The sequence below is a fragment of the Vidua chalybeata genome, chromosome 4, assembly GCF_026979565.1.
Source record: "Vidua chalybeata isolate OUT-0048 chromosome 4, bVidCha1 merged haplotype, whole genome shotgun sequence".
Taxonomy (NCBI): Eukaryota; Metazoa; Chordata; class Aves; order Passeriformes; family Viduidae; genus Vidua; species Vidua chalybeata.
The window spans coordinates 72141698-72154573 of NC_071533.1; the positions used below are offsets into that span (position 1 = coordinate 72141698).

Here is a 12876-nt window from a genome sequence, read left to right on the forward strand (position 1 = left end):
TGGGAGCTGCTGCTGCATTCCTGCCCCATTTCAGGAACAAATTCCTGCCTGTTCTCCAGAGTTCTGCTCCTTCTGGAAGCAGAACCTTCCCCAGAGCTTGGAAAACACCACGAGCTGGGAGACAGAGCCCTCAAAGGATTTCCAGGAGTGGGAGATCTCACAAATCCGCCCGAGAGCTTTCCCTCCTTTGGAATAACCATGGAAATGAGGGATTTTTAACAAATTTCACCCCAGGGAAGGAACAGCACATGGGGCTCTCCCAGTGTCCAGCAGGATGGGGATGGAGGAGCTCCAAGTGGGATTGGGAAAGTAAAAACCATCCTGGAGCAGAAATCCAGCAGGGAACAGCTGAGGGAGCTGGGAAGGGGCTGGAGAGTTCCTGAGGGAGCTGGGAAGGGGCTGGAGAGTTCCTGAGGGAGCTGGGAAGGGGCTGGAGAGCTCCTGAGGGAGCTGGGAAGGGGCTGGAGAATTCCTGAGGGAGCTGGGAAGGGGCTGAGCCTGGAGCAAAGGAGGCTCAGGGGGGACCTTGTGGCTCTGCACAGCTCCTGCCAGGAGGGGACAGCCGGGGGGTCAGGCTGGGAACAGGGAACAGGGACAGGAGGAGAGGGAACGGCCTCAGGGGAGCCTCGGGGTGGGCACTGGGGAAATTCCTCATGGGAAGGAAGGGGTGCCCAGCATTGGAAGGGGCTGCCCAAAGAGGCAGTGGAGTCTCCATCCCTGGAAGGGTTCAAAACCCTGTGGATGTGGCACTTGGGAATGGGTTTTAGTGGGAACGTGGTGGGGGCTGGACTTAAAGCAGCAACGAGGCTGGAGAGGGGCTGGGAACACAAAGCCTGTGAGGAACATTTGGAGGAGCTGGGGGTGTTCAGCCTGGAGAAGAGGAGGCTCAGGGGTGACCTCATTGCTCTCCACAGCTCCCTGAAGGGAGGTGCAGACAGCTGGGGTCGGTCTCTTCCACCGGGCAGCACTGACAGAACCAGAGGACACAGCCTCAGGCTGCATCAGGGAAGGTTCAGGTTGGATATCAGGGGAAAAAAAAATTCACCAACAGAATAATAAAGCACTGGAATTGTCTTCCCAGGGAGGTGGTGGAGTCACCAGCTCTGGATGTGTTTAAAAAGGACTGGACGTGGCACTTGGTGCTGTAGTCGAGGTGTCAGGGCACGGGTTGGACTTGATCTTAGAGGTCTCTTCCAACCTCATCCTTCTGTGGTTCTGTGATCTTGAGCAACTTCTCCAACCTCACCAATTCCATGATCCCACAATCTCCGTCCTTTTTGAGCTCACCAGGTCAGACAGAAGGGGAACTTTGGATTCATCCAAAATTGATTCAGGAGACATTTTTTTTCCTGACTGGAAAAGATCCTGGGCCACCACGATTTCCCCCCTGGTCCAGCCTCCACCAGGAAGGTTTGTGGTGCTTCCAGCAGCAGAACCACCCAACCTCAGAGCTCCCCTTCATCCCCACACCAGCCATGGCGCTTTCCAAACTTCCCAGGATGGAAGAAAGGAGTTATCCATGATTTCCCCTCCAGCATCTGCATCCCATCTCTCTCCCTGCTGCAGCAGCTCCAGCTCTGCTGGCTCCCTGCCCTCCCCAAAACCTGCTCATTTCCTTTATGATGTATGCAGCTTTTACGAGCAGGAGCCCAGCATCTCCTCCAAAGATTATTTGATTTGCTCAGATCCCGAAAATCCCACCAGGAAGAAGGAATCCGTGTCGGGTAATTTAAAACCACTCCTAAAGTGACGCCGGGGCCGGAGGGGTTTGCTGTTAAAATTACACAGCAATCCCAGCTCCAGGGAAAAGCAAGGATGGAGCAGATCCCTGCATGCTCCGGGCTTTTGGGGGGCAGGGGGTCGTGTTTGGGATTGTTCCTGGAGTCTCCAGGCCTGCAGGAAAACAGGGATTGTTTACACAGACCCCGTGCAGCTAAGCTGGGCTTTGCAGAGCTGGGATTTGCTAAGCCAGGCCAGACATCCAGAGGGGGACACACAGGTGGCACCGGGAGCGCTCCGGGGATTTGTGGGATGGCCATGCTGTTCCTTCATCCACACCCCTGGAATGGGTGCTCAGAGAGTCCTTGGGATCATCCCAGAGGGGCAAAAGCTGGGAGAGACAATCTTGGGAACAGAGCCACCTCTGGATCTGTCCCTGTCCCTGCTGGTGACTCCCACTGGCGAGGGGACAGCGACCGGAGCCATCCTTCATGCTGGAATCCCCATTCCTGGATTTTTCCCTTCTCCAGGGGAACATTCCCAGCTCTCCCAGCCTGGCTCCGGAGCAGAGGGGCTCCAGAATCCCAGAATGGTTTGGGTGGAAAGGGACCCTAAAGTCCATCCATTCCCACCCCATCCATGGCAGGGACACCTCCCACTGTCCCAGGCTGCTCCAAGCCCCAATGTCCAACCTGGCCTTGGGCACTGCCAGGGATCCAGGGGCAGCCACAGCAAATCTGGGAATTCCAGCCCAGCCCCTCCCCACCCTCCCAGCCAGCAATTCCTTCAAAAGATCCCACCGTTCTGCCCATGGCATGAATGTAATGGCAGCTCCTTGCTGAGCCACAGCAGGGCAGCTGGAAACCACAGAATCCCAAAATCATCATTGCTGGAGGAGACCATCCAGCCCAACCACCCCCAGCACTGCCAGGGCCACCACTGCCCCATGTCCCCAAGTGCCACATCCACAGGGCTCTGAAATCCCCCAGGGACAGGGCCTCCAGCAGGTTGGACAGCCCTTCCCATGAGGAAATTCCTCCCAATGTCCACCCTGAGGCCGTTCCCTCTCCTCCTGTCCCTGTTCCCTGTTCCCAGCCCGACCCCCCGGCTGTCCCCTCCTGGCAGGAGCTGTGCAGAGCCACAAGGTCCCCCCTGAGCCTCCTTTGCTCCAGGCTGAGCCCCTTCCCAGCTCCCTCAGGAATTCTCCAGCCCCTTCCCAGCTCCCTCAGGAATTCTCCAGCCCCTTCCCAGCTCCCTCAGGAACTCTCCAGCTCCTTCCCAGCTCCCTCAGGAATTCTCCAGCCCCTTCCCAGCTCCCTCAGGAACTCTCCAGCCCCTTCCCAGCTCCCTCAGGAACTCTCCAGCCCCTTCCCAGCTCCCTCAGGAATTCTCCAGCCCCTTCCCAGCTCCCTCAGGAACTCTCCAGCCCCTTCCCAGCTCCCTCAGGAATTCTCCAGCCCCTCCAGGGCTCTCCAGAGCTGTCCCAGCAGTGCCAGCACAGGGGACAAGGACACTGCCCTGGCCCTGCTGCCACCCCAGAGCTGGCACAGCCCAGGGGTCTCCAGTGGCCTCTTGCCCACCTGGGCACCCCGGGCTCGTGTCCAGCCAACTTTTTCTTTCACTCTATTATTCTTTCACCAAAAGAATAATATTTCACCACAAATGTAGTAATAAAGCACTGGAATTGCATTCCCAGGGAGGTGGTGGAATCTGGATGTGTTTAAAAAAAGACTGGACGTGGCACTTGGTGCTGTAGTCGAGGTGTCAGGGCATGGGTTGGACTTGATCTCTTCCAGCCTCACCATTCTGTGGTTCTGTGAGCTCCTGCTCAAGGAGACAAAATTCCCCATTCCTCAGGGACAAAGAGGAGCTGAGGTCCTGCTCAGCTTTAGTTCACTCGGGGCCACTCCGAGAGCCCCAGCGACACAAGGTGACGCATCCACGTCCAGCTAAAACAACAGCAAAAAAAAAAAAAAGGACATTTGTGTGCAAAAAAAAAAAAAAAAAAAAGGGGGCAGGAGCACACGAGAGGAGCAGCGAGTGCCAGCGCTGGCTCCTCACGGGTTCAAAGCCTGAGATCAAATGGGGGATGAATGGCTGGAACCAAAGCCACTCTCAGCGCTCGATCCGCAGATGATTCCCCGGGGAAAGCCTCACAAAGAGGGCTCGGGGTTCCAGAAAGGACTTTCTGGGGGTGTTTTCGCCATGTGCTGCTTTTATGGATCGCATAGGCACGGAAATCAAGGGAGATCCTGAGGGGACAGGGATGGACTTCACAGTGAGCCACCAACAAAGGGGGCTGGTGGCAGAATGGGAACCAGCTCCGAGCAAACAAACAATGTGCAATTCTTGGCTGGGAACAATGGCTTGAAAAAAAATTGTTTTAAAAGGGAAAAAAAAAAAAAAAGAACTTGTTTCATAGTAATGCCAATGGATTCATCCTGCAATGAATTGCTGGATGAATTCTCCTCAGGAAGGTGTTCCTGAGAGGAAACCCCTTTTTGGGATGGAGGTTTGGATGTGTCAAGTAAGAATCCTGCTGGGACATGCCACAGGTAGCTTTAAGTCAATAAATAAAAGTGTTAAAAGCAGCAGTTGGCACCCTGACTCCGAGTTCTCCCCTTTTCTCCACAAAATTTGCTTTTTTCCTGACAGATTCTGTGATTTAGAACTTCAGCTTTTCCAGTCTCCCACACTCCTGACCACCAGGAAGGTTCCTTCCCAATTCCCAGGAAGGTCCTTCCCACCAGGACAGAAAAGATCAGCCAGGATCAGCCCGAAAACCTCCCTGAGCTGCTTCCTGGGGACAACCCACAGCTTTTTGGGAGCCCCATTCCCCAGGTGACTCTTCTGGGAGGGTTTTTGGATTCCCAAGCCAGGTCCCACCTTGTTCCTGCAGGAGGGGACGGCCCAGCCGCCTCTCCTGGATTTGTGGGGGAAAACCAGGAAGGTTTTGACACTCATGTGCTCCCTAAATCTGGAATATTTGTATTTTAGGGCACAGGAACCAAGTTGGAGCCCCAAACCCAGCTGACCCCAAACACCTCCAGCCTCCTGGTGCCTTTTCCTGAAGCCTCTCCAGTTTCCTTCCCGCCCCTCTTCCAAATTCTCATCCTACAAATGTCTTTTTCCACGCATTACTGAACACTTTTCCAAGGACTGGGTAAATCCCACCTTTCCCTCAGCTTTCTACACAGCTTTAAAGGCCACAAGACTTATTTTAGCTCAAGAAACTGGGATGAGATCCACGAGGAAAAGCACTTTTCCTAATGAAAACAGGCTTGGCTTTAAGTTCCTTGGTGCTTTTAATGCACCACACTGGTCCAGTTTGGCCAAATAATTGCTAAATTTTCGATGGCCAACCCATTGCTCCGGGAAGAATTAAAATAAATATTTATATTTTATTATTTTTTTTTTTAAATAGAAATGTCCTGGATAAAAGGAGAGAAGATTGATGTGGTTCTGAGAATCCCAGAGTGCCCGAGATGAGGCCACCTAAAAAGAGCTGCCCAGGGCAGTGTCAGGGCAGGATTTGCACAGAATCCCCAGGCTGGAAGAGACCTTCAGGACCATCGAGTCCAGCCCAGCCCCAGCACCTCAACCAAACCCTGGCACCCAGTGCCACACCCAGGCTTTGTTAAACACCCCAGGGATGGGGACTGCACCACCTCCCCGGGCAGCCACTCCAGAACTTTCTCACCCTTTCTGGAAATCACTTTTCCCTCATTTCCAGCCTGTATTTTTCAGACTCTGTGCTGCTTTAGTGTGTGGGTCTGGGTTTCATTTTAGGGGATGCTGAGCTCTCTGCACAGAGCAGGGAGACAAAACAATTCCTGCTCCAGCTGGGCACCAAGGACAAATGACCCAAACCTCAGGCCCAGGAGCACAAACAACGTGGGCTGGAGAGAGAAAAACAAGGATGGGAGTGCCTGGGCTAAAGCTGGAATGGGACAATGAACTGCAAGGTGCAAATGGAGCAGAGCTGATCCCAGTGAGAGCCCCCGGGAGCGCTCGTGCATTTTGGGACCATTTGGGTTCATCCTGGGCTCATTTTGTGCCATTTTGGTTCATCCTGGGTTCATTTTGTGGCCATTTTGGTTCATCCTGGGTTCATTTTGTGCCATTTTGGTTCATCCTGGGTTCATTTTCTGCCATTTTGGTTCATCCTGGGTTCATTTTGTGCCATTTTGGTTCATCCTGGGTTCATTTTGTGCCATTTTGGTTCATCCTGGGTTCATTTTGTGCCATTTTGGTTCATCTTGGGTTCATTTTGTGCCATTTTGGTTCATCCTGGGTTCATTTTGTGCCATTTTGGTTCCTCTTGGGTGCAGCCCTGGCTGGGCTCTGGTGCTGCCCAAGGTGGATCCATGAGGAGATCCTTTAAAAAATCCCTGCTTTATTCCTTAGCTCTGCCCAGCCTCTGCTGCAGCTCACCCTTCCCAAGGCATCAGCCCTTTCTGTAAAACACTTTTTCCTGATATCCAGCCTGTATTTTCTCTCACCTTGAGTTTCTGGGCCTCGCCCCGGACCTTGAGCAGCTCGGTGATGGAATCCACGAAGCCCTGGTAGTGGAAGTTGCACATCTTCTCGATCTCCCGGTCGTGGTTGCGGATCCGCGCCTCCAACTTCTCCATGAAGCGCCCGTGCTCCTCGCCGTCGTACACGGACCTGCAGGGACAGCTGGCTCAGCACCCCCAGCTCAGCACCCCGGCTCAGCATTCCCAGCTGTGCTGCCAGGATCCACCAGGAACATCCAAAATCTGACCCCAAAAACTCCCCCTGAACAGCCAGCTCAGCACCCCCAGCTCTGCTGCCAGGACCCGCCAGGAACATCCAAAACTGACCCCAAAAACGCCCTCTGCACACCCAGCTCAGCACCCCCAGCTCTGCTGCCAGGACCCGCCAGGAACATCCAAAACTGACCCCAAAAACTCCCCCTGAACACCCAGATCAGCACCCCCGGCTCAGCACCCCCAGCTCTGCCAGGAACATCCAAAACCTGACCCCAAAAACACCCTCTGGACACATCAGTTCAGCACCCGCAGCTCTGCTGCCAGGACCCGCCAGGAACGTCCAAAACTGACCCCAAAAACACCCTCTGGACACCCAGCTCAGCACCCTCACCTCTGTTGTCAGGATTCACCAGGAACGTCCAAAACTGACCCCAAAAACTCCCCCTGAACACCCAGCTCAGCACCCCCGGCTCAGCACCCCCAGCTCTGCTGCCAGGATCCACCAGGAACATCCAGAACTGACCCCAAAAGGAACAAAACGGAATGTTCATCACCCAGGAACATCCTGACCCCAAAAACACCTTCTGGACACGTCAGCCCAGCATTCCCACCTCTGCTGCCAGGATCCACCAGGAACAACCAGAACCCAATCCTAAAAACACCCTCTGCACACATCAGCTCAGCACCCCTGGCTCTGCTGCCAGAACCCATCAGGAACATCCAAAACTGACCCCAAAAACTCCCCCTGAACACCCAGCTCAGCATTCCCAGCTCAGCACCCCCAGCTCTGCTGCCAGGATCCACCAGTACCAAAAAATGCCCTCTGGACAAAAAACCCAATCCCAAAAACACCCTCTGGACAGACCAGAGCAGCACCCCCAGCTCTGCCAGGAACATCCAAAACCTGAACCCAAAAATGCCCTCTGGACACAGCAGTTCAGCAACCCCAGCTCTGCTGCCAGGACCCGCCAGGAACATCCAAAACTGACCCCAAAAACGTCCTCTGGACACCCAGCTCAGCACCCCTGGCTCGGCACCCCAGCTCAGCATTCCCAGCTGTGCTGCCAGCAACACCCAAAACCTGACCCCAAAAACACCCTCTGCACACATCAGTTCAGCACCCCCAGTTCTGCTGCCAGGATCCTCCAGTCCCAAAAAATGCCCTCTGGACAAAAAACCCAATCCCAAAAACACCCTCTGGACAGACCAGAGCAGCATCCCCAGCTCTGCTGCCAGAACCCACCAGGTAAGTCCAAAATCTGACCCCAAAAACTCCCCCTGAACACCCAGCTCAGCACCCCCAGCTCTGCTGCCAGGATCCACCAGGAACATCCAGAACCCAATCCCAAAAATGCCCTCTGGACACAGCAGTTCAGCACCCTCACCTCTGCTGCCAGGATCCACCAGGAACGTCCAAAACTGACCCCAAAAGGAACAAAAAGGAATGTTCCTCACACAGGAACATCCTGACCCCAAAAACACCTTCTGGACAAGCCAGCCCAGCATTCCCAGCTCTGCTGCCAGGATCCACCAGGAACAACCAGAACCCAATCCTAAAAACACCCTCTGCACACATCAGCTCAGCACCCCTGGCTCTGCTGCCAGAACCCACCAGGAACATCCAAAACTGACCCCAAAAACTCCCCCTGAACACCCAGCTCAGCATTCCCAGCTCAGCACCCCCAGCTCTGCTGCCAGGATCCACCAGTACCAAAAAATGCCCTCTGGACAAAAAACCCAATCCCAAAAACACCCTCTGGACAGACCAGAGCAGCACCCATAGCTCTGCTGCCAGGATCCACCAGAAATAGCCAAAACCTCACTCCAAAAGGAACAAAAAGGAATGTTCCTCACACAGGAACAGCCAAAACCTGACCCCAAAAATGCCCCTTGGACACGCCAGGTCAGCACCCCCAGCTCTGCTGCCAGGATCCACCAGGAACGTCCAAAACCGACCCCAAAAGGAACAAAAAGGAATGTTCCTCACACAGGAACATCCTGACCCCAAAAACTCCCCCTGAACACGTCAGCCCAGCATTCCCAGCTCTGCTGCCAGGATCCACCAGGAACATCCAAAACCTCACCCCAAAAGAAAGAAAAAGGAATGTTCCTGACCCAGGAATACCCAAAATCTGACCCCAAAAACACCTCCTGGGACAAAGGGACAGCTCATAAACCAGACATCAAACTGGGTTTTGAAATGTTCCTACTCCAAGCCTTCTTTTCCTTTTTCCACCATTCTGGTGTTGCCTGATAAACCAGAACAGCCCAAACCAGGCCTGAAATGTTTCTATTCCAACTTTTTTTTTTTTTTTTTCCTTTTTCCCACCATTTTGGTGTTCCCTGAGAGACAAACCAGGCCCAAAACGTTGCCATTCCAACCCTTTTTTTCCCTTTTTGTGTTCCCTCAGAGACCAGAACAGGCCTGGAGTGCCTGAAGCAAAGGTTTGCTTTTGAGCTGAGCCACCTCTGATCCCCCTGTCCAGAAATCCCCCCTGGAGAATCCTCTGGATGCTCCTGGGGCTCCAAGGGCAGAAGGGATAGTGGAAAGCAGGATCTCCAGACCCCAAAATTCCCTTCACACCCCAAATTTTGCCAGCCCAGTTTTAACCCCTGCTGATAAAAGACAACAGAGCTGGAGGCCGGCGGGGCCACCTCAGTCCAAAATATCCAGATCCAATTAATGGGACATCGTTTATGGAGTTAAATCGTGGAATTCCAGGATTGTTTGGATTGAAAGGATCTTCAATTCCACCCCATCCCATGGGCAGGGACACCTCCAACTATCCCAGGCTGCTCCAAGCCCAGTGTCCAACCTGGCCTTGGACATTTCCAGGGATCCAGGGGCAGCCACAGCTGCTCTGGGAATTCCAGCCCAGCCCCTCCCCACCCTCCCAGCCAGCAATTCCTTGCCAAGATCCCAGCCCAATCTCCCCTTTCCCACTGGGAGCCATTCCCTGGCTCCTGTCCCTCTGTCCCTTGTCCCCAGTCCCTCTCCAGCTCTCCTGGAGCCCCTTCAGGGACTCTGAGCATTCCCTGGATTTTTCCCTTCTCCAGGGGAACATTCCCAGCTCTCCCAGAGCAGAGGGGCTCCAGAGTTCTGGAATGTTTTGGATGGAAAGGGACCTCAAATCCCATCCCAATCCCACCCCATCCATGGCAGGGACACCTCCCACTGTCCCAGGTGGATCCAAATCCATCCAGCCTGGCCTTGGGCACTGCCAGGGATCCAGGGATTCTCTGGGAATTCCATCCCAGCCTCTCCCCACCCTCCCAGCCAGGAATTCCTTCCCAAAATCCCATCCATCCCTGCCCTCCTTCAGCTTAAAACCAAACACGAGGATGGAAGTTAAAACCAAATTTCCATCCCTCAAACCTTCCCTGGGTTCCTACTCTGGGAATTCCGGGGTTGTTCTCCTGGTTTTTTACAGCAAATACAGAGATTTTTAATGGATTGTGGCAATCCCACCCTCGGCCCTGCCTTGGAGAAGTTTTGGGCTTCAGGTAAAGCTGAATTCCCTCCCAGTCCAAGAGTTAAGCTTGGAGTGAGGTTTATGGATTTGAGCTTGGGCCAAGTCAGGGATACAGAGGATTCCAGGCAGCCTCTGGAGAGAAAAAACAGGAATGACCAGAGAGATAAGATGGGAATGGCAGAGCTGAGCAAGCTGGGAGCATGAAACATTAAAAAATCATCAATCACAGCAGCGAGGAGCAACACTCCAGAGAGCACCAGAAGCCCAGGAATGCAGGTGGACACAGGAAATCCTTTTTTCCTGCAGTGGGATCTGCTCTTCCCTTTGGAGAATCCCATCCCTGCAAGCCACACAGGCCTCCAAGAAACAGGAAAAAAATCCCAAGGCAGAGCTAAAAGCCGGAGAAATTTTAATTACTATTTAATTTAATTACCATTTAATTTAATTACCATTTAATATCTAATTACCATTTAATATCTAATTACTATTTAATATCTAATTACTAATACCATAATACTACAACTATAATACTATTACTGTGGCAAGCACATTTCTCTCTCTCTCTCAGGATTTTTCATTGAGGTGCACAGAGAGAAATGGAAGAGAAAACAATTTCTATTTCTGCTCCTCAATAAAAAAATCCTGAGAGAGAGAGAAATGTGCTTGCCACACTATTACTATAATACTGCTACTATAATACTACTACTAATGCTAATTAATATTTAATTACTCTTTAATACTATTCTTTAATTAGGATTTAATTGCTGTTCTTTCAGGCCACTTCAGTCCTGCAGGTTCAATAAAAAGATTCTCAGTGGCAAAACAAAAAATGCCAGAATGGTAAAACCATTTTAAAATTCAGTGTAAAAGAGCCCAGGCTCCCAGAGCAGGTGGTGGGGAAGGTGCTGCCTAAAGGTGGAAAAAAGAGAGAAAAACTCCCCGGGTCACTGCAGTGATGCTGCTGGATTTTCCTTCAGGTTTCCTGGAGTTTTTTTTGCCTGCTGAAATCTGAAATTTGGAGCCCGAGTGCCATCTAGTGCTGCACGGCCTCTCAGCAAGGTCACAGTGATTCCAGAGGATTCTCAGCTCAAAGATGAGAATTCCAATCCAAAAAAAAATAAAAAATAAAAATAAAAATAAAGGTGGATAAGTTGTGTTTGCATTCAGGGATAAAGTGGGACAATAAAAACCCCACAGCAGTAACGACGTGCCTGGGTGCAAAGGCAAATTTGGGATTTACATCTGAAAATGGAGGTGGGGGGAAAAAACACCTCAAAATTATTTCAAATGTCCAGGAAAAATTCCCTTTGGAGGTGGCAAAGCTAAGAAATAAATGTCTGATGACTAAAACCCATTGGTTATTAGAAATTCTATTATTTTATTCCTTTTTAGCCAAACTTTAGTGAGGAAAAAATAAAGTTTGGTGCCAGACAGGAAGGAAAAAATTTGCTTTGCTTGTGTGCAAAGGCAAATTTGGGATTTATATCTGAAAATAGGGGGGGGGAAAAACACCTCAAAATTATTTCAAATGTCCAGGAAAAATTCCCTTTGGAGGTGGCAAAGCTAAGAAATAAATTTCTGATGAATAAAGCCCATTGGTTATTAGAAAATTTATTATTTTATTCCTTTTTAGCCAAACTTTAGTGAGGAAAAAATAAAGTTTGGTGCCAGACAGGAAGGAAACAGCAGCATATGATGGGAAGTTCTTCCCTCCTGAGCTCTCCCGCTCCTCCAGGATCCCTTTTCCAGGAAAATCCAGCCCTCCTGAGCTCTCCTGCTCCTCCAGAATCTTTTTCCATTAAAATCCAGTCCTGGCTCCTCACTCCTGAGCTCTCCTGCTCTTCCAGGATCCCTTTTCCAGGAAAATCCAGCCCTTCTGAGCTCTCCTACTCCTCCAGGATCTTTTCCCAGGAAAATCCAGCCCTGGCTCCTCACTCCTGAGCTCTCTGCTCCTCCAGGATCCCTTTTCCAGGAAAATCCAGTCACTCTGAGCTTTCTTGCTCCTCCAAGATCATTTTTCCAGGAAAACCCAGCCCTCCTGAGCTTTCCTGCTCTTCCAAGATCATTTTTCCAGGAAAATCCAGTCCTGGCCCTTCCCTCCAAGCTCTCCTGCTCCTCCAGGATCCCTTTTCCAGGAAAATCCAGCCCTCCTGAGCTCTCCTACTCCTCCAGGACCATTTTCCCAAGGAAAATCCAGCCCTGACCCTTCCCTCCCGAGCTCTCCTGCTCTTCCAGGATCTTTTTTCCAGGAAAACCCAGCCCTTCTGATCTCTCTGCTCCTCCAGGATCATTTTCCCAAGGAAAATGCTTTTTTCCCAGCCATTTTCCCTGGCTCCTCACTCCCGAGCTCTCCCGCTCCTCCAGGATCCCTTTTCCAGGAAAATCCAGTCACTCTGAGCTTTCCTGCTCCTCCAAGATCATTTTTCCAGGAAAACCCAGCCCTCCTGAGCTTTCCTGCTCCTCCAAGATCATTTTTCCAGGAAAATTCACCCCTTCTGATCTCTCTGCTCCTCCAGGATCTTTTCCCAGGAAAATCCAGCCCTTCTGAGCTATCCTGCTACTCCAGGATCCTTTTCCCAGGAAAATCCAGCCCTGGCTCCTCACTCCCGATCTCTCTGCTCCTCCAGGATCATTTTTCCAGGAAAACCCAGCCCTCCTGAGCTTTCCTGCTCTTCCAAGATCATTTTTCCAGGAAAATCCAGCCCTGACCCTTCCCTCCTGATCTCTCTGCTCCTCCAGGATCATTTTTCCAGAAGCAGGAGGGAGCAGGAGCCAGGCCAGCCCCAGATCCAGGCACCCCAAAGGTGCAGGATGGACACTCCAGAATTTTGGGATGCTTCTCCCTCCCACAGCAGAGCCCAGTGACCCCGTGGTGGCTCTCAACTCAACAAAACCATCAGGAAACACTCCAGGTTTGATGGTGCAAAGAACAAACCTCACCCCAAAACGCC

General features: G+C 51.9%; 1 protein-coding gene across 2 annotated transcripts in view; it reads right to left on the reverse strand.

Moving 5' to 3' along the window:
• The window catches only part of EXOC6B (exocyst complex component 6B), a 332472-nt gene that overhangs the window by 273931 nt on the left and 45665 nt on the right, over positions 1-12876 (reverse strand). For both annotated transcript variants that reach the window (XM_053941959.1, XM_053941958.1), the window contains exon 2: positions 6222-6387. In XM_053941959.1, coding sequence (XP_053797934.1) covers positions 6222-6387 — 166 coding nt within the window. The remainder of the gene's footprint in view (positions 1-6221; positions 6388-12876) is intronic.